Consider the following 21035-nt stretch of genomic DNA (forward strand, 5'->3'; position numbering starts at 1 on the left):
TGCGGCTCAATTTAGGCAAACCCATCTAATTTTGTTTAATAGTATCATATATGGTGTCCTTGTTAGGTGTTTATGATTGTTAAAAATGTTCTTTAAGTTAATGTCAGAAATGTAATGTTGTGTATGTTGCCTTGTGTTTCCACCATGGGCCTCTGTTTATGTAATGTTTACATTGTCACACGAAAAAGCAAACAATTTTTAATCTGTTTTTAAGTGTTTACCTTATTTAACTTTTTGATACTAATAAAATGTGAATGTTGTAATGTTTCCTAATCTGCGGGACAACAAACTATTTAGTGTGGAGTAGTTACACACTAGACTATAATTATACGGAGGAAGACTCTGTTCTTTAACCTGAGACCCGGAGAGCTTCCTCCTGCCCCCTCCATAACACCCTTTGTCCTCACAATAGTTCAGGTCTGCAAGTGACCAGAGAGAGGTACTCAAAGGGTTGGGGAGTGAGGGGAGGTCAATTAGAGAGGAGACGGGTGGCCTCACAACAAGGCAGTTGAAAACCAACATGGTGCTGGTGACACATGTTCTTGATGCCGTGGTATATGAGAATATCCTAACCAAACAAAGAAGCACTTAATTCATATAGTTAAGAGAAAGTATATGTGTTTTGTGGAGCTTTACCTCTTTGTAGTCTCTATAGGAAATTCATATTATCACAGATTTATGAATAAAGATGTACAAGGAAAAATTACATTGGTAAAAGGCACATAAGGTCATGGAAGACATTTGCTTGTGGTCCATTATATAGATATAATGTAGAATACGCACTGGTCATTTAACCATTGAGGTATTTCTTAGTAATTAACCAGAAGAAAGTACTCCAGTTAGGTAAACATTTTGTTGAAAACTGTGTTCTCTTGTAGGATAAAGGGGCAGGTGAGATTGGTGCAGTCACTCACACAGCTACTGACACTCTCACATAGACACTTGCACACCCACTCACACGCCCACTCTGTAACTCTCACATCTGTTCACATATCCATACAGCCACTAATATCCACTGACCAATCCATACACCACTGCCACACCCACTCACATACCCGCAAAACCACTTACACACCCACTTACAGGCCCATACGACTACTCTCACACCCACACTCACAGGCCAATACTGCTACACACACACACTAATTGACTATTACAGCTACTCACACAACTACTCTCAAAGGTCATACGTTACAGAACTGTTATAGTTAGGATATAGAAATTTAAAAAAGACTTTGAATTTCACTGAGAAAAACAAAAGTTACAGGAACGTTATAGTTAGGCACAAATTTCAGTTGTACAAAACCAGTGAAATTAAGCAATTATAGTTACCTGAGCTTACTATAATTTATGTCACTGCAATGCACTGCTTATGACCACACATATTACACCACTCATGACATGGTCAGTGAAATAACTGTAGATGTCACTGATCTCATCTCTAATGACATCATCCATAGACGCACTCACACACTCATTCACATACATACACAACCTCTCAAATATCCACTCACACAACCACTCACATATCCTTTCACAGACCCATACAAGTACTCAGACAACCACTCACTCATCCATAGTCACTCACAAACCCACTCACTCACACAGCTACTCACACAACCACTCACCCACACAGCTACTCATACAATCAGTTACCTGTACAGCCAGTCACATAGCCACACACTCACCCATGCAGCTACTCACACTCCTACTTATTTACCTATACAGCCACTCACACAACCACTCACTCATTCGCCCATACAGCCTCTCAACACAGCCACGTACTCACCCCTTACAAGCACTCACACACTCAATCACACAACCACTTAGATATCTGTTCACATCCACTCATTCACCCATACAGCCATTCACACAGACACTCAGTCTCCAATAAAGCCACTCATATACCAACTCACTTAACCAAACACCCACTCAAACAGCCACTTACTCACCCATACAGCCACTTTGTTACCCAGTCACTCACTCATACAGCCATTTGGACATTCATGCACTCATCCATACGATCACTGGCACACCCATCCATGCAGCCACTCACACAGCCGCTCACTCACCCACACAGCTACTCACACACCCATGTATACACTCAGAAAGTCAATCACACACCCACCCATGCACCCATACACACACTCAGACACACACTCACACATGGGATAAACAGTCACACAGCTGTCTCACATAATGTATGTTAAAAAATGGAATCACTCAGTAGTCCAGAAAGTATACTAATTTAACTTTTGCGATACCTTAGTACAGTGGTTCCCAAACTTTTGACTCCTGAGGACCCCCACTGAATCACTATTGGAAGGCGGGGACCCCCAAGCAATTTGTATGTTATAAAATAAATTTCGGAAATTACAACAGTAATTTGCAAAAAATACGCAAACAAGTACACATCAAGCAAATACTCAAATTACTGAAGCTTTTATAATTTTATTTTGAAAAAATTTGCGAAAATCAAAACATTTCAATGGGAAGGATGGTGCTGCATCTCAGCGACTAACTTTTCAGTGTTTGGTTTTATTTCGGGAAGTTGACTCGTCAGGTCTGATTCTACATTTTTCAAATGGTTTCTGTATTTATTTTTTAGATACATAATATCTGAAAAAGCTTTTTCACATAAATAGATGGCATGGTGAGCAAAACAACAATGGATTTAGGCCCAGATCTCCGTACTGGGGTGAATGTATGACCTTGTTCTGCATTCTGTCCATTAATTGTTGTTTTTGCATTTGTCACCCCGAGTGGGACGGGTGTGCCCAGACGTGGGTCCCGTGTTCTCCATGCCACTGGAGTCAAGCTATCTTGGCTGGTGAGGGTTGAAAGCCCGAAACTGGTCCTAGGATGCTTATTTCCAGTCCAGGGAGGACCTGGCCTGGCAGTTCGGACTGGACCGTTCCCATTGGGCGTAGGGTCAAGACTGATTTGCATATGGCTGGGTCCAAACTGGTTTGGCATGGTGAGCAAAAAAAACGATGGATTTAGGCCCAGATCTCTGTACTGGGGTGAATGTATGACATTGTTCTGCATTCTGTCCATCAATTGTTGTCTTTCCCTCAGTCATAGAAGCACCTCTACATTCTCATTTCAGAGCCTAGGGGGTGGGTGAACCCTCCTTGCGCAAACTGGTTGAATGATTTTGCATTATTAGCTGATGTTACTCTATTCACTGTTTAAGGAGTGTTACAAATATTATACATTTATGAAGAATTTTAGCATGAAGTCATACCCCACAAAACAACATATATATAGGCAGAATGTGAAAAAGTATGTAATATAAATATTAATTCTAACAAGGTAGTCAAGTGCACAAAGCGATAAGTCCAGTGTATATAGACCAAATTCAAGGAGTTCGTCATGGGTGTGTAAGAGACGGCAGGATGGTAACTGCACAGGAGGAATATTGTTTGAGCGAGGGCATGATGAAATGGAACAAAGCTATTCGATTATATGCAATTCAACAAAGCCCTAGGGATGACAAGACTTCATTATTGGCACCATTGTATCAAGTTTTGCTACTATACTGGGAATACATATTTATAATATATAATTATTCCAATTTACCAAACAAGAGCTTCTTAAAACACATCAGAATTTTCAGACAGCAACACTTTGACATTCATTTAGACTCTATCACAGTAATTACCATAAAACCCTGTTAGACATAATCTTTAGCCACAGCAGTGCAACATTTTACCATCAAAGGGTGAACACTGCATTGAAGTCATATTTCAGTGAGCCATCGCATGGCACCTGATACAACCCTCTCCTGATAGGAAGTCCACTGCCTCTGTCCCCTGCCAACAACAAACCACAAAGGCTACAAATAATAGCTTGATATGTCCAACTATAAAAGCTCAACAGCACATATACTTCAAGGGTTTATGGAAAGTGAGCAAACGGACAGCAGCATGAAACTCTTACTGTTGGTCCTGCCTGCATCTTTTCTTCCCCCCCTGCCAAGTAACGGTAACTGACACTCTGAACATGTGCCTTTTCCCTGCAGTAGCCATAGACCCAAAAAGAACAAAATTCAGCCATGATGCACCATGTTCTTGCTCACGTCCTTAGGTGAGAAGCCACATCCGAAATGAAGCACTTTCATCTTCTTGAGATCAGACACCGGTCCCGTGTAGTGCAGCATGTTAAGTTATTTTAAGTGCATTTGTGTACCCATAAATTAAAATAATGTAAGTAATACAGATTAGTAAACCAGATGACAGTTCTTCAGTCGTAACCTGAGGCACTTACATTCATTCCTGGCAGGCCAAGCAGTTGGCATTAGTATCATGCCTTGGGTTCCTACCTATTGAAGGAGCAGCATACATAGTTTTATTTCATGAGCTATGAATGACAATTATTCAGGAATGGCAAATCTACCTCAGTGACTGAGTCACCCATAGCTAGCAAAATTAAAAAATGTGTGCAGCCCCTTGAAGTCATGGATTTCATTTATTCAGCAGTAGGGCGGGCGGAGCAAGAGGTAGATCAACAAGACTCTGAATAACTGTGTTTATTCAGACACAATTCTAGAAAAAGCAACTTGGATTTTTATAGCGCTGTTCTCTTTCATTTCCATGAGACTGATAACATAAATAAAAAGGAAAAACTTTTTAAATGTGTGTGTGTGCGCTTTTAACATATGGATATTTCATCAAGGCAGGGTTTTGTGTGTGTGTGGGGGGGGCTATTTAGTTTATGATGTGATGACAATCACGGTGCACCTGCGTCGGGTAAATACAGTTTTCAGAATAAGGATTAAATCATTACATGCATTGATTGCATAATGTGACATGCATAAACCAAGTTAAAATAAATTAATTCATTTGGACTACACTTGCAGCCACACTTTTAATGAAAGCAACCCTAACGGCAGGAATAAACCATGATGTCACTGCCACCAGCACACAACAAGCTGATCACTCTTCACAACGAGAAGAATCTTCAAAAGGCTGATGTGAATTCCCCTGGTCTACGCTTGTATAGCCGTAAATTAAAACACTCACATGCTTATCTGTGCTTTCCATCGGGTAAGTGCCCTCCTGCTGGCCCGAGGTGCCGGAAATAAATGCTGTTTAGCATTGAAACAAGAGGCACAGCAGTACTCCGTATTCAGGGCAGAAAGTGGAGACACGACAATGGGCGGCAAAATGCTCTGAGGTTGGCTGTAAATGCAAGGGAACACGCACTGATGTGCGAGCGCGAATAATCAAATAATAAAACAAGCCAATTACCCTTCAGCTTGCACCTAAAGCTGAATGGTGATTGACGATTTAATTGTGGTGATTTTGTTGTGATCCCGCTGCCCCTGCGCTGTTATTATCAGGGCGTGTAGGCATGGTCATTTCAGTAAAGCTGATGGAAGGCAATCGAGTCTGGCGGACCCCCTGGGAATGTGTCACGGACCCCTGGGGGTCCGCGGACCACAGTTTGGGAAACACTGCCTTAGTATATATGTTTAACACTAACAAACCTTTAGAAAACATTCAAAAATCACTGGATGATGTCATCAGTGATGTCATTTGAGATGTCATCAGTGATGTCGCTGACCATGCCATGAGTGATGTTAAATTTGAGGTCATAAGCATTGCATTGCGCGGTCGTAAATATGGTTAGCTCAGGTAAATATAACTGCTAAATTTCACAGATTTTGTATGAGTGATATCTGAGCCTAGCTATAACGTTCCTGTAAGCTTTGTTTTTTTCAGTGAATTCCTAAGGTTTTTTCATTCTATTTTCTAACATAACATCCCTGAAACCTTTGTTTTTTTCAGTGAAAAAATATACATTTATATCACCTAGTGGCAATCACCACTAGGTAGTTATAGTTAGGTCTGCTTTTCCATTGACAGAGTTTTGTTTGGTATGCTAATAACTTTGTCCCCATTTGATGAATCTTTACAAAATGTTCCAAAACAAAAGTTCATCAACCTTAGCTCCTTCCTGGAATATTTCAGGGTTATCCATCAAGCGGGGACTGAGAATAAAAAGGGGGGGGGGGGCCCAAAACATTAAACCTCCATGCGTTTTCCATAGACTTCTTTAAGGCAGGTTATAGCAAAAGCTGCTGGATGGAATTACACCAAATTTGTCAGGAAGTGTGTTCTTGGGCCACAGATTGTCCTTTTTGTGATTTGTTGTAAACCTGTTCTGTAGTTTTGGAGAAATTAAGGCTCAAACTTAATAGTATATTTTGCCAGTTGGGCTTGTTAGAGTAACGCAAGGGTACTGCAAGAGCTGCGAGCAATCTGATTGGCTGGCTGTTGGAATTTTAGAAATTAAATGGCAGCCATTACTGGTTACTGTAAAAAATTGGAAGTGTTGTGTAACATAACTATATAAGGGGGCTTCAGAATGGCAAGCTGCCCCTCTAGATTTATAGAGGTGGTGTTTAAAGGATAACTACTATGAAAAAAATTTATATTGTTTTTAAGATATGTTTATGATCTCACTGGACTCTTGCGGGATCGTGAATAGTCAAAAGTAGTAGATGAGTTCTGAATAAACTCTACTAGTAGGAATGCATATTGTGCTCCTTGTTGTTGAGAGGAAGTTTGTAAGAGATTAGTACCGTGATGAGCAGAAGGTTATTTCTTATCTAAAAGAAATGTACAATCTCACGAGACTCTTGGGATTGTGAAAAGTAGAAAGGAGTAGGTGATCTTTGAATACACTGTAGTATGCACACTTGCTACTGTGGGAAGGAGCTTTAATGGAGATGGTGTTAATCAGAGTCTACTATTTACGCCCATCGGCCAAGAGTTGTGAGTAGGGGATAGTCTCTTACCACACGCTACTATGCACACCCATTATTAGAGAGAGTGGTGTCAGCTGCGAGGACAATCCCTAGAGCATTCTATGCACACCTGTTATCCTAGAGAGAGGTCTCAGTGGAGAGGCCAGTCTCTCCCCACACCCTTCTACGCACCCCTGTCAACTGAGAAAGAGTTCTGGAAGAAGAGGGCAGTCCCTCCCCACACACTACTGCACACACCCGTTATCTGAGAGAGAGATCTGAAAGTAGAGGCCAGTCCATCGATACAGCCTACAATAGTCACACATCATGTAAATGTAAATGTAAATGTGGGCATACTTGTAAAGCGCACTGCTGCCCCATCTCAGGGCATCCTGGCACTGCATACCGCTGTGGAACCCTTCCTGGCTTTCCATGTGAGATGCTCCCGACTGGGCACCCCCAAGGTGAAGCCAGGCATCCCCAGCGCTATTGGGGCCGTTGTGGAGATTAAGTAGGCTATTGCCCCGAGTTGCAGAGTTGCAGATCATCTGAGAAGGAGATGTAGAATGAGAGGCCTGTCACTCCCCACACCTTACTAGTTGAACTTGTCTGCTGAGAGAGGTCAGTCCATCAACACACCCAACTACGCACATCTGTAATCTGAATAAGAGGTCTGGAAGGAGAGGGTAGCCTTTCCCAACACACTGCTACGCACACTTGTTCTGAGACCGAGATCTGAAAGTAAAGATCAGTCTATTCATAGTCTACTATGTACACCCATCATCTCAGAGAAGGGTCTAACAGGAGAGGGCAATACCTCCCCACACAGTACTTTGCATACATGTTATTCAAGAGAGAGCTTTGACAGAAGAGAATAGTCCCTCCTCATTTCCAAGTATGCACAACTATTATACAAGAGAGGGTTCTCTGTGGAGAAGCTAGTCCCTCCCTTATACTACTATTGTCCTACAATTGTGTTGTGATCCCGCAAGAGTAGCATGCAAGCTTTAGGTATTGAAGCTTGCCGCATAGGGTTCTTTCAGTCTCGCGGGCATCTCGCGAGACTCACATTTAAAATTTAAAATTTTAGGCCTGCCGCGGGGTGTTTTACGATCCTGTGAGAGTCTCACAAAATCGTATGGGGAGAAGTAAAAAACAAAAGAAAAAAAGGCTCATCCAATAGTTACCATTCTTATAACTTGGCTGAAAAAAACTGTGATGTGATTCGGTGCAGAACCAGCTCAATTTGCTCTTGTTGCTTTGGAGAAGAAGGATGTTTCTTTGAGTTGTGCTCAGTAGAAGTGAAATTATTTGAAGGTGAAAGAAACTGGTGTCTTCATCTGTATTTAAGAAATGACTAAGTTAAGTAAATTAATAATATATTTTATAAACTTTGTTGTGAAATGTCAGTAAGCGTACTAATGTTGGCAAACTTTTTCTTCAGCATGTTTACATAAAAAGCTGTTTGAGGCGCTGTAGATCTGAAATGTAGACATTAGAATGTAAAGAGTTATCAGCAAGTATTGTGGAGAAAAATTAAGTGTTCCAACTGTATGTACTTGTAAGTAAAGGAGGCAGAGTTTCTTAAACTATAAATTAAAGAATGTGGAATGTGTTAATACAAGCCCTAGTGTTTTTATGAACCTCACTGTACATATACTTTAGCCCTATGAGATGTTAGAGTGGTGATATTGCTATTTCTAGAGTGAAACACTGTGCTCATTGTTAGCAAAGATGAATCAAGAGGAAGTGTTACTTTATATACTTGTATGAAATTAGGTTTGATGGCATGCTATAAAGCGCTGGGACACCTCCTGGAGAGGTAGCTGTTTGCGCTATATAAACTTCAGTATTACTATTATTATTATAATTTATTTGTGAAAAATAAATACACTGGGTGTGGAATTTTTCTGGAGAAAGAATTAACAAGTTAGGGGTCGACTACATATAAATATGTGATTGTGGGTGAAAGATGTAGAAAACGTTACAAAACATAGTGAAAAATGACTTTTTCTTTTTGTTGGAGGTAAATGGAAAACAGAAGTTGTAAACAAGAAAACTACCATGTGATAAAATACATGGAGGAGAAAAAGAAGTCTCTTTAACTTTTTTTTCACGCTGTGAAAAGTGAGGACAAAAACTATTAATTGGAGAAGTGATAACGTTTGTATTGCATAGGGGGACATTTGTGATCTTGCACAAGCTTATTCTGCGTAGGTCTACTTGTCCCCTAGGAAATAGCTATCTGCTTACATAAGGAGTAATACTATGCACATATTTTATGCTACAGAGAATTGTTAATGGAGAAACCAATTATTTGAATGACAGCTATGGTGACTTTTCACGCAACAGTGAGGTCTCATTAAAGAGTTCAGTCCATGTGCTCACTGTAGTATACAGATCTTTCAGACAATTGAGAGGTTTTGGCACAGATGTCAGTGCATCCTCATATGCTAATATGGACTATCAACTGGTGGAAATGTGATAGTGGAGAGGGCAGTTCTTTTGCACATGTTACAATTATCCTTGTGACTCTTGAGAGGAGTTTCAGCAGAGAAGTCTATCCCTGTGCACACCCTACTATGCCTCTTTGTCCCCGTGGGGAGAGGGGAGTGTGTCCCCACATTTAACTACAACAGCAATCCACCAAGACACAGTTCTGGGCAGCGAGGATACTCCCATTTCTGTACCCTACTACCCACAGCCTACTTTACCCATATTTTACTCTGGGGATATGTGTCAGCTGACAAGGCAGTGTGTTTACACATCACAGTCTCTAGAGTCATTATGCAAGACATACCTTACTTGTACATCTGTCATCCTAGGGAGAGCAGTGACCAGAGAGGTAAGCTCATTTTTACAGCCTAATTTGTACACCCATCATCAAAGACACTAGTCACAGGAGAGGGGCCAGTCCCACTATGAAGACACTTATCATGCAAGAGAGATGTGTCAGCAAACAGGGCATTTTCTTCCTACAGTCTACTATGCAAACCTGTGAGTGTGGGAAGAGGTATAAGCAGAGAGATTTCCTGATAAAGATGTGTTAGTGAACAGCTCACTCCTTTCCCAGACATCATTATATATAGATGTTGCTGTAGGTGAGGTATAAGTACAGAGATACTTGCTTGCCATCACTCTACTGCACATCCATGTTGTCCTGGTGATAGATGTTAGTGAAGAAGACAATGTTTCCCAAAACACGAATGTACAAGTCTGTCATGCTGGGGAGAACTGTGACTGGACAGGCAAATCAATTCCCACACCCTAATATTTATGGTTATTTCCCTGGGGAGAGGTCTCAGGGGAGAGTCCAGTAATGGTTATACTTACTATAGAATAGTGAGGTCTTACATATGAGGTGAATACCTTCTCCACCCTACTATGGATACTACTGAGCCTAGGTAAAGGTGTGAGTGGCGAGGCAGTGGCTCTTTACACCCTACTGTACATAGTGGTTACCTTCATGCAAGGTCTTACTAGTATCTCCCCATAGTCTACTACACACAGTTGTTAGTCTATGAAGAGGTGTCAGTGAGATAGCTGGGTCTCCTTACACCCTACTGTACACTGTTGTTATACTACGAAAAGGTCTCATTTGAGAGTCTACTTTCTCCTCATACCCTACTATTGGGGACTGTAAGGCATAAGTACTATTATAAAGGAAAGTGTAAAATCTTCCTCTGAAACAATAGTTTATCTCAAAGGATCATAAAAAAGTAAGGATTGAACCTTTTTTAATAATAATAAATGGACTTAAAGTACATAAATAGTATCAGTGTGTGCTGTGCCCCCTGCAGATAAAAAACATGTTTTTTCATAAATCTAAGTAATTTATTTTTCCCCACAATTATATAATGGGTTGCATTTCATTAAACTACACACACTGTTACTGTTATATTGGTGTATATAAATTATACTTGCTACATCAGTACATATTCAGTTTAAATGCAAAGTCCATTATAAAAAGTACGATCTTGCGATAGACTTGTGACAGCTAACTAGGAAGCACTGCCCCCTCAGACTGAATGTGAGGGATTGACTTCCTGGCTCTTGCAATAATCTCGCTTTGGAGAAGACAAAAAAAAAAGGGAAACAGTACAAACAACATAGATCATTAAACTATAGGGTAGCTCTGAAAGGAGCCGTTTTGGGTGACCGTTTTCAACTACTATAACATTTATTCGTGTTATCAAACATTATTAATATGTTTTGGGGTATGTAACACTTTTTTAAAAGGGTACGACACACATACAATTTGAAGTGTTAAACAAATACCAACAGTATCTCCTTAAAAACAAAAAGGAGAAAAAGTTACAAAGAACTGTTCACAGAAAATAACTGCTGCCTAGGAGGCACTTTTGCTCTTGGACAAGCTTATTCTGTGCACATCGGCTTTTCTCTGATCAAAAAAATCACCTGCTTACACAAGCAGCAAAATAGCGCTTTAATAAAAAAAGCAAGATTATTGTTCAGTTGTGTGCTTAGAACCTGCTCAAGCACAATATCCCCTGAAGCAAATGATGCTGAAGCCCCTATAGAGTCGCTGCAGCATCCGCGAACCCTGCCCTTGTAAGCCTTTGTGGATGCACAGACCTCAGGTTACTCCACATTCTTGTGGCACTCATGCTATATTGTTTATTTTTGCTCCCCTGGCTGAACTCTATGCTGCTGCTAGTAACATACTTCACAGAAACTTCCTTGGCACCTAGCCTCATTTCAAAGAATTGCCACACCAATGGCTCCTTGGGTGGCTGCCACATTATCCAGGATGCAAAGTAGACGCACGGGGGGCCTGACCAGCAGCACACAAGGGAAACAGAAATGTGGCTCGTGGGGTGCACAGAAACCCACTGTGCTTGAGAGCAACACAGAGCAGGGTATCAAGCATACAAAGGAGACAATTGCATTTCATAAACATAAAATCCCCAGCCTTCCAATTATTTTGTGGTTATTAAAAAACCTGCACCCCAACACGGCGTGCCTGCAAGGTTCCTCAACAGAGAAGGTAGGAAGAGGCAAGGAGAGCTGCTTGTTGTACAGTGCTTTGCTTCTTCCTTGGGCCAGCACTCTAGATCTCTCCTTGTGTTCTGGGTTCTGGAGTTCTCCTTCGCCCTGTTGGCAGTTGGAGCTCTGGTTGGACGGGGGGCTGACCTACCTATACCTGTGCTGCATTAAAGCCATTGCTTCACTTACCTGCTTGTGGAGTCATCTTTTCATTTACAACATTTGGCGACTTGGACTGGTGAGGCGTCCGACCATTGTCTCTCCGTGTGTTGCTGCAGCCAAGGAAACCATTACAGTGCGGTAGAGCTCAAGCGCCCCTCAAGAACCCCGTGTGGACAGCGAGGACGCAGACATCGTCTTCAGTGTTGGCGGTGACTATTTTATCCAAAAAAAAATAGTCCTTCGTGGAGTTTCCTGTCTCTATGGTCATTCTCTTCCTAGCAGTGATTGACGTCATACTCTCCAACGTCTCAGAACCCTGGTGAGTTGCTGTCTAATACGAATGCACCACTACAACGCAGGCGGCAGCGTCATCACGCAGGCGGCAGCGTCATCACCAACTCAGGCGGCAGCGTCACCAGCGTCACCAATCCCGCTCAACACGACTAGCGTCACAGAAACGCATAGCAACGTGAGTAGTGTTTCACAAGCGCAGCTTCCTTGCGCGTAGACTCTCACTGTCAAGAGCGTCTGACGTGTCAATTACACGCACGACGTAATCGGCCATTTTAAAAGTATCCTTCTCTAGTGTTGACTGTTTCCAGGGATACGCTCAGCGCGGAGCGTATAATATCGTTACTTGCCATTGGATCTTCACTACGTGTTGAAGTAAGCACACATTTAAAAACGTATCTGCTTCTTACTGTGTGGTGAACTTTATTCTGCTCTTTACTCCATTTGTGGTCTTTATAGAATTTCCTCTATCCATGGCTCAATCAATTAATGTCGCCCTTCCTCCTCAATTTTTATCAGAGCCAGGCAATCCACCTATAGCCTGGGAGGACTGGATAGTCATGTTCAATAACTATATTGAAGCCCTAGATGGAGAGGACTATTCACCCAAACGTAAAAAAGCGCTATTAATGACCACTTTGGGTAAAGAAGGACAGCGCCTTTTCAGATATTTACCACAAGTACTATCTGCAGGGTCACAAGCTGATCTAGATGAGTTTAAAGAGGCAGTAACAAGGTTAGAAACTCGTTTTGGCAAGGAAGAGAATCTTATTCTTCAGAGATATAAATTTTATAAAAATAAGCAATTGGCTGATGAAAGTATTGATGAATTTGTAGCAAGACTGCGCGAGTTATCGATTAAGTGTAACTTTGGCCAGATGGCGGACAAATTAATTAGAGACCAGTTAGTTGTCCAAGCCAACAATAGAAAAGTTCAAGAACGCTTGTGGGCGGCCAAGAATCCAACATTGAAAGATGCCATAGAACTAGCTAAGGTCGTGGAAGAAAGCGAAAAGTGTATGAAGGAACTGCAGAAAAGTGGCCTTGAGACTAAAGTGGCGGAAGTCTCCAATAAGAATATGCTTAGTGATAACAGCGATGATGAAGCAACAGCCATTGCAATTGTTAGGAAAAAAGGATATGTTCTTCAGAAAAAGAATGTGTTACAATCATCTTTTAGCAAAAATAGTCAAAAAATGTGCTCTAGGTGTGGTAGTTTTTCTCATTCTTCTGATGGGAAATTTGTTTTGCAAACAACAAAGAGTGTCTGCGTTGTGGTAAGGTAGGACACTTCGCAAAAATGTGTAGAAATAAGAACAATTCAAGAATTACAGTCATTAATGAATGTGATGATTTGAGACGTGATGTTAACAAAATTTTGGTCTTGTCTGACACGGTTTGTTCGTGTAGCAACCAGAGAGGTAATCCTTTTAAAGATGACTTTGTTATTGATGGGAAAATCATTTCTCTCATGGTTGACACGGGTTCAAAATGGACCATAATTCCTTCTTCTCTATTGAAGAGTGTGTGGGGCGAAAGGGTACTAGAGACGTGTGACATCTTCCCGTCTGGCTACCAAGGTGAAAAGATTGATATGCTAGGTTTCTTTGAAGCTAAGATTGACTTCAAAGGCAGATCAACTTATGGTAAAATATATATATCAACGGATGGACCAGCAATCTTAGGTCGTCACCATCAATATGATCTGCACATTGTCGTTGATCCTAGATCTGATAATCCCATTTCGATTGTTGAGACCTCATCCTTGGAGGACATATTGGCCAAATATAGAAACGTTTTTAGGGACCAGTTAGGTGAACTTATAGGCTACTCACATCGCATAATTCTCAAGGAGGGCAGTTTACCTGTTCAACACAAGGTAAGGAGAGTGCCCTTTGCTTTACGGAATGAGGTCAAGGCTACCCTGGAGGAAATGCTCCAAGGGGGAATCATTGAACCCATTGAAGCATCTCCTTGGGTTTCGCCTGTTGTGATCTCGCAGAAACCGGATAACAAGATCAGATTCTGTGTGGATCTTCGTTCCCTAAATAAGTGTGTTGTAGCCGATGTATTCCCTCTACCAAACATCGGTGAATTGGTATCAACTCTTAAAGGGGCAAGGTTCTTCAGTAAGTTGGACCTTAAACATGCCTACCATCAATTTGTCTGGATGATAGCTCCAAGCATTTAACTGCTTTTATCACCAGTGAAGGCACATTCCAATTCACTAGGCTACCCTTTGGGCTAGTCTCAGCCGCTAGCGTATTCCAGAGACTTGTCTCTGAAGTTTTTAAGGGTCTTGATAAGGTGCTGTATTTTCAAGACGATATCTTGATTTATGGTGATTCTCTACAAGAACACAATAAAATCTTACAAGATGTGTTACTTAGGGTGGATGAGGCTGGTTTAACATTAAGAAAAGAGAAGTGTGCTTTTCTGTTGAAAGAGATAGAGTATTTAGGATTTTGTTTGTCGGAAGAAGGCATTAAACCTAAGAAAAACTTACTTGAAGCCATTGAGCTAGCACCCTCCCCGGTTGATAAGGATAAACTTCGGTCCTTTATGGGCTTGATCGAGTTTTACTCGAAATTTGTAAGAGATTTCTCCAGTGCCATTGGCCTTGGTGCAGTTCTCTTACAAAGACATGGGAGTGTTGAGAAAACCATAGCATTCGCGTCTAGGCCTCTGTCCACCTCTGAGTCAAACTACTCCGTAATAGAGCGTGAGGCTCTTGCCGCAGTCTGGGGAACAAGTTACTTTCGAACCTACTTGTGGGGTTACAAGTTTGTTCTGCGTACAGACCACAAACCTCTTTTAAATGTTCTAGCTCCTGGTGGGGCTGGTAAGGGTTCTCCAAGGTTGGCGAGACTTTCCTCTCGCTTACAGGACTATCAGTGTGAGATCGAATTTGTTCATGGGTGGAAGAATATCCAAGCGGATTGTCTGTCTAGGCTCCCTTTTCTTTTCACTTGTTGTGGTTCTGAGATCACGTCTGATGATCTTGCGGTTGCTGTGATGGAGGATGTTTTGTTGGTGGGTGGTGGTTCATTTTCCCGTGATGAATGGTCCAAGGGCATGGAGGAAGATCTGACTTTGAAGGCTGTTATCAGTCTTGTTTCTAATGGAACAAGGAGGGAAAGTACTGTTAGTCCTTCAGTCAGACCCTTCTTGAAAATTTTGGATGAACTTTCTTTAGAGGGAAAAGATGTTTTGATGCGAGGTGATCGCTTTGTCCCTCCTAATCAATTAAAAAGGAGGATTCTAGACTTGGCCCATGAGGGACACTTGGGTCAAAGTCTCACTCAACGTCGTGTCAAACAGAACTTTTGGTGGCCCTCTATTGATAATGATGCAGTCGATTGTGTTTTGAAGTGTAGTTTCTGCAGGGAAGGCGAGAAGCGCCTCAAAGTTTTGGGCTCTCAGTCCACACATAAAATTGTCTTTGAGAATACTCCCTGGCATAGTGTCTGCATAGACTTCATAGGCCCCATGAGTGAACTACCTACTGATCACCGTTTCGCAATTGTTCTAATCGATTGTTTTTCAAAATGGCTGTGTGTACAATTTGTAAAAGAGATCACTACTGATGCCACCATTAAGTTTTTGAAGGGTATTTTTATCAGCGAGGGCTATCCTTCTGTCCTCATTTCAGACAATGGGACTCAACTTACGTCCTCGAAAATGACTTCTTTTGTTAATGATTGTGGCATCAGGCATCAGAAGACTAGTCTTTACAACCCACAGGGTAATGGCCTTTGTGAAAGAGTGAATCCCCTTGTTAAGGGTGTGATTCAGATGTTTGTAGAGACTGGTTGTTTTTCAGATGAACGTGTCCAGGAACTGGTCTGGGCTTACCGCTCCACACCACATAAGAGTGGTGAAAAGTCTCCTTTTGAACTAATGCGTGGTCGCACACCAGTAACTAAATTGACCCCTGCTTGGTTGAAGGGCTCTGGTGGCGATGTGCCCTTAATTCATGACAGTACCCCCTTGCCCATCTCCGTGGGTGACCTGGTTAAGGTTAAGCCGGGGAGACTTGCTAAGGGTCTTAGCAAGTTTAGGGGTCCCTACAGAGTCAAGAAGGTTTTTCCACACTTCATTTTCTTAGCCAATGGTGAAAGTTGGAATTATCGGAGGGTAGCACTCTACCAGAAGCGTAAAGATTCTTCTTCTGATGACCTGTTTCCTACTCAGCTTGATGGTTGTAATGGTTATTTACTGTCCTCTGGTGGTCCTTCCTCTCCCATCCCCTTGCCAACTGGACGGGGGGAGGTGGGTGGTGGCGATGCCTCCACATCTTTATGTACATATCATAGTGGTTCTGTGGTTGATTCCGCTCCTGCCTCTCTTGTTCCTGCTTCTGTACCTCGTGCTCCTGTTTCTCCTTCCTCTTCTTTGGTTGATGTCGGTTTGAGGAGCTCTCGCTCCCGTCGCCCACCCATGTACTTGAATGACTATGTGCATTAATGTTTCTTTCCTTTTCTTGTGTTTTCTTTCCTTGCAAAGGGGGGAGATATGTTGTACAGTGCTTTGCTTCTTCCTTGGGCCAGCACTCTAGATCTCTCCTTGTGTTCTGGGTTCTGGAGTTCTCCTTCGCCCTGTTGGCAGTTGGAGCTCTGGTTGGACGGGGGGCTGACCTACCTATACCTGTGCTGCATTAAAGCCATTGCTTCACTTACCTGCTTGTGGAGTCATCTTTTCATTTACAACACTGCTCTCCTGCCCTCTTGAAAGCATGCTCTGCTGGAAACAGAAGGAGGCAGCTCGGCTCCTCTGCTAGTTTCAGTGAGCTACAAGATAAGATTTAAAACTCTGTTTACGCAAAAGTGAAAACATAGAGCGCTTGCTTCCAAAAACAGTCTGGGCTGGCCTGAAAGAAAAGAATACAAGCCGAATCTGGGAGCTGTCTTTTGTTACGGTTTAATGGGGGAGCAGATATTCGAGAAGCCACAGGGTGAGAAGAACAACAACTAGATGAATGCTGAAGAATGGCAGGACATGGGAGGAGGTGGGAGGGACAAATGGTGCAATAAATTGCATGCAGCTACAAGCCTGAAGCTGAATATGCAGCCACAGTGTAAAATGAGCAGGAAAGAAAAAAGAAAATAGTGCTTCAAGGAACTAAAAAAAGAACCAAAGCGTAAACATACCATAATCCGTCCCTGGTCTGTGGGAGGAACAAAAGAGCAAAAGGAAGGACGAAGAGGCAGGACTGACCACTAGCAAGCATGGATTTTTAAAGGAAACTGAAACAAACAAATGAAAAGCAGGGGGAATGGCTTGAAGCTCAAGAGAAGAGGTCTTGGATGCTCGACCTAAAAATACAAGGCTCAATATATATGTGGGTAGTGTGGTGCAAATGGAAGTGATGTTGCAGTAATGTGTGTAGAAGTTAGCTCAGTTGTTTAATGCACCCATTGTTGCTGGCTGGCTGGCTTAGTGTAACCGGAAGATCACAGGGTTGGATTACAACAGATGCACTCAGCTGTTCATCCTTCCTTCTGTTATTAGTATCTTGAGATGGGACTAATCATAATTTTCAGCATATAAATATATAATTTATCGTTGCTGCTGTCATTTAGCAGTGAGCTTCTCAAGCTGAAAGTTCTCCAGGCTGAGATAAAACATTGATTTAGTATAGCTCCACAGGAAGAAGAAATAGTGGTTTGTGGTACAGCTCAGCATTCTGTGCCAGAGGAGCGCCCAGCAAACCCGGCTGTTACAAGGAAGAAGGGGGGAGGGGTGATTTCTCTCATCCTCCCCTGTGACTACAGGCCTTAAAGGCACGGTTGTTACATCGAGCCGCCAGCTCTGCCTTCAGTGGTTGCTTCCATTCCAAGTGGCCTGATCACTAGGCAGCAACCACAAGACCACACAGGGCCAGCCAGCCTGCTTTGCTCCTCTTCCACAAAAGAGTCCAATTAATTCTCAGAAAAACATGCGGAGTTTAGTGTGTCACCAAAGCAGTTATTCTGAGCAGAGAGATTCATCCTCGTGTGTCGGTGGAAGGCACAGCTCTCTGGAGTGTTCATCTCCCAATGTATAAAGGTGTAAAGACGCATGACATAATATTTCGCATTGTAGTCTGGTTTTACTACATCACTGTAGCCTTCGTTCCCAGTAACAGAAATTATCTCCTTTGTGTGGGGTCAGCAAGGAAACTGGGGTTCTGGGGAGTATGGGACACAGTATATGGAGTGGCGCAATTTTATTTTGGGTTCCAGTGCCTGGGAAGCATCTTTCAAGGCTCTGCCAGCAGACAGTTTGAACTCCCATTGAGAAGGGAAGACTATTTGCCTACTCTATTCTTTTCCACCATAGTTTCCTATACTCTTTTCCCTAGAGCACAGATCGTACAACAACTGCTGTTTATTAGTTCAATTTACTGTGACTAATACCTGCAGCCATTTTTTTTAGCTTTGGGGGCCTGGAATAGTATGAATTGTCAGACTTGTAAGAGTGTGATGGTTAGTAGCTTTGTTTAAACTGTCATTGGCAGCTGGTAGAGGCAATGTGTGGTGCAAGCTGCAGTGGCCTCCCAACGAGAGCCCTGGCACGTCTTTTGTTTACAAATTAAGCACTGTACACAACCAAGGACCCGCCTACATTACGCATCTGAACGTCTACCAACCATCGAGAAGGCTATGCTTCGCCTCCCTTTTACTTGCCCATACTCCCCGAATCTACTGAAGCAGAAGTGGGGGATGCTTTTTCTCCCACATTGCAGCAAAGACCTGGAACAGCCTCCCCATGCAACTCCAGACTATCACCACACTTCTGGCATTCCGAATGGCCCTCAAGACCTGGCTGTTCGAATAAGCCTCCAGAACCTGCAAGTGCCTGGATATCATATTGAGTGATTAGCTGCGCTTTATAAATCCTGGTTAATTAATTGATTCAGTGGCGTACCCATGTACGGAAACAGAAAGTATGGGATGCTCGATAGACAAGGGACTTCAAGCTTACTTTGCTTCAAGTAGGTTAGGGACAAGTAAAGGTACTTAAAAATGTGTTTAAAGCAAAAATTCCCCATTATTTGTTGTACGATTTGGAATGTTTATCACTAAGTGATTTGTCCTCCTTCAATTTGAGTGAGGGTAAATTATGACATATTTCTTGGCTTTCTAACAGGGAATTTTGATGGCAGGTGTTGATCTGGAGCTAGGAATGAGAAAATTTATGTGAAAAAGTATGTGAAGATTGTAAAATAATAATATCAGTTATTTAATGCTCTCCCTGCTTCTCTTCAGCAAGTTGTAGGGTTAGACTACAAATGGTTGCAGATGGCCCCTTTTCAGGAAATTGAAGAGGAGCATACAAGATCTGCTGAATTGTCCTCTCTTAAAAGTTAGACATTTACTATGATTTAGACCAGGCTCACTGTCAGGTGATAAAGGTTCTGCATACTTTTTGTTTAACTTAAACCAAAAGTAACCTAATTTTAATTGAAATCATCACTGAAGGCAAGGCCTGTTACCCTCCATGGAGAGTGACGACATGTGGAGCCCAAGCTTCACTCTTAATGTCTATTGGATGTCATTCAGATCCCTGAGGTGGAAAACATCCCCACTATTCACTATTGCTCATCTATAATTCTATTTATTACTAATACTCCGTGGAGGGCAGGATGTTCAGAAGAAAACATTACGTTTTACAAATGTAAAAGTGTATAGGAAAGCTTAAAGATTCAGTGGTATACGTTTACAAAGTTCGCTATGAATAACAAAATGCCTCATTTGTAGATCTTATTTTCCAATGAGAAAAACAACGTTTTTCAAAATAATGATAATCACTGTATGTCCCGTTGACAAACTACAATTTGAAGTGACTTTGTAATGCTATGCCAGGCGCCTGTTATATGTACACCGACTTAAAACTCAAGCAACGAGTTTTGTTTAACTGTTGCTACGTCATAGCAGTAAGTAACCAGTTTTAGAAGCAGGTGTAAATGGTAGAGGCTTTCTATTTAAGCAATGCATACCAAATCATTAATAACAGTACTATAAAGGTATCATGTCTAACTGTTAATATTGTATAGGTTGGATGAATGTTTAATCATGATCTTTTCCAATGTGACTTGTGTTCCCTCTTCTAAGACGCCAGAGGGAGTCCTGTTTTCAGCAGGGTATCCTCTCCCACATAAATGTTTAGGACTGGATCATAAAGTTAAAAGCAGCAGCCAATATGTGTGGTACACTAAATTTAATGTGAGATTGCTGTGTGTGTATGAATTGAAATTCAGCTTGCAGAGCCCACCTGCACCTTCTAAATGTGTGGATTTCAGACCCTTGTTTAAACTTGTGGCTCCTATTACAAAAGAGTAAGAAACTGTTAACAGGTGAAAAATGTAAAGGTTTTCTAGTGTATATGTGTAACTACGTAGTCTCAATATATTTTTTTCCTTCACTCAATCCTTAATGAATCGCCTGTATTTCTTACTAGATGGTAACTGGACTCCTCCGTGGGATCCACATTTTGCAGTAAGCCGTCGAACGTCTAGCTGGGATGGTTCAAGTTTACCCATTTTACCTCCCAATTACTGCTTTGTTTCTTTATTCGTAATACATTCTTTTTTTTCTTGTTGTTGTTTTTAACAGTCTGTAATTCAAATATATTTGTTTATTTGATTGCCTTCCTTTAAAAATGCGGATATTTTAATGTTCTTGCATTTAAGCAATTACATACAATTGTAAATAAATATACATGGTTTAGAGGCATTTAAGAATCTGATCCATTCGTGGACCTCTGCATACCATCAGTGATGCTAACTGACTTTTCAAAGAATAGTTAAATACCTGGAGGGTTTCGTAATTCATGAGCA

General features: G+C 41.8%; 1 protein-coding gene across 1 annotated transcript in view; it reads left to right on the top strand.

Moving 5' to 3' along the window:
• The window catches only part of LOC147750843 (GLIPR1-like protein 1), a 462095-nt gene extending 441287 nt beyond the window's left edge, over nucleotides 1-20808 (top strand). Inside the window, exon 6 of the mRNA XM_086931421.1 lies at nucleotides 20657-20808. Within this exon, the coding sequence (XP_086787547.1) occupies nucleotides 20657-20808 (152 nt within the window). The remainder of the gene's footprint in view (nucleotides 1-20656) is intronic.
• The last annotated feature ends 227 nt before the right edge of the window (nucleotides 20809-21035 follow it).

Source organism: Lissotriton vulgaris, chromosome 1_1 (genome assembly GCF_964263255.1).
Source record: "Lissotriton vulgaris chromosome 1_1, aLisVul1.2, whole genome shotgun sequence".
Lineage (NCBI taxonomy): Eukaryota > Metazoa > Chordata > Amphibia > Caudata > Salamandridae > Lissotriton > Lissotriton vulgaris.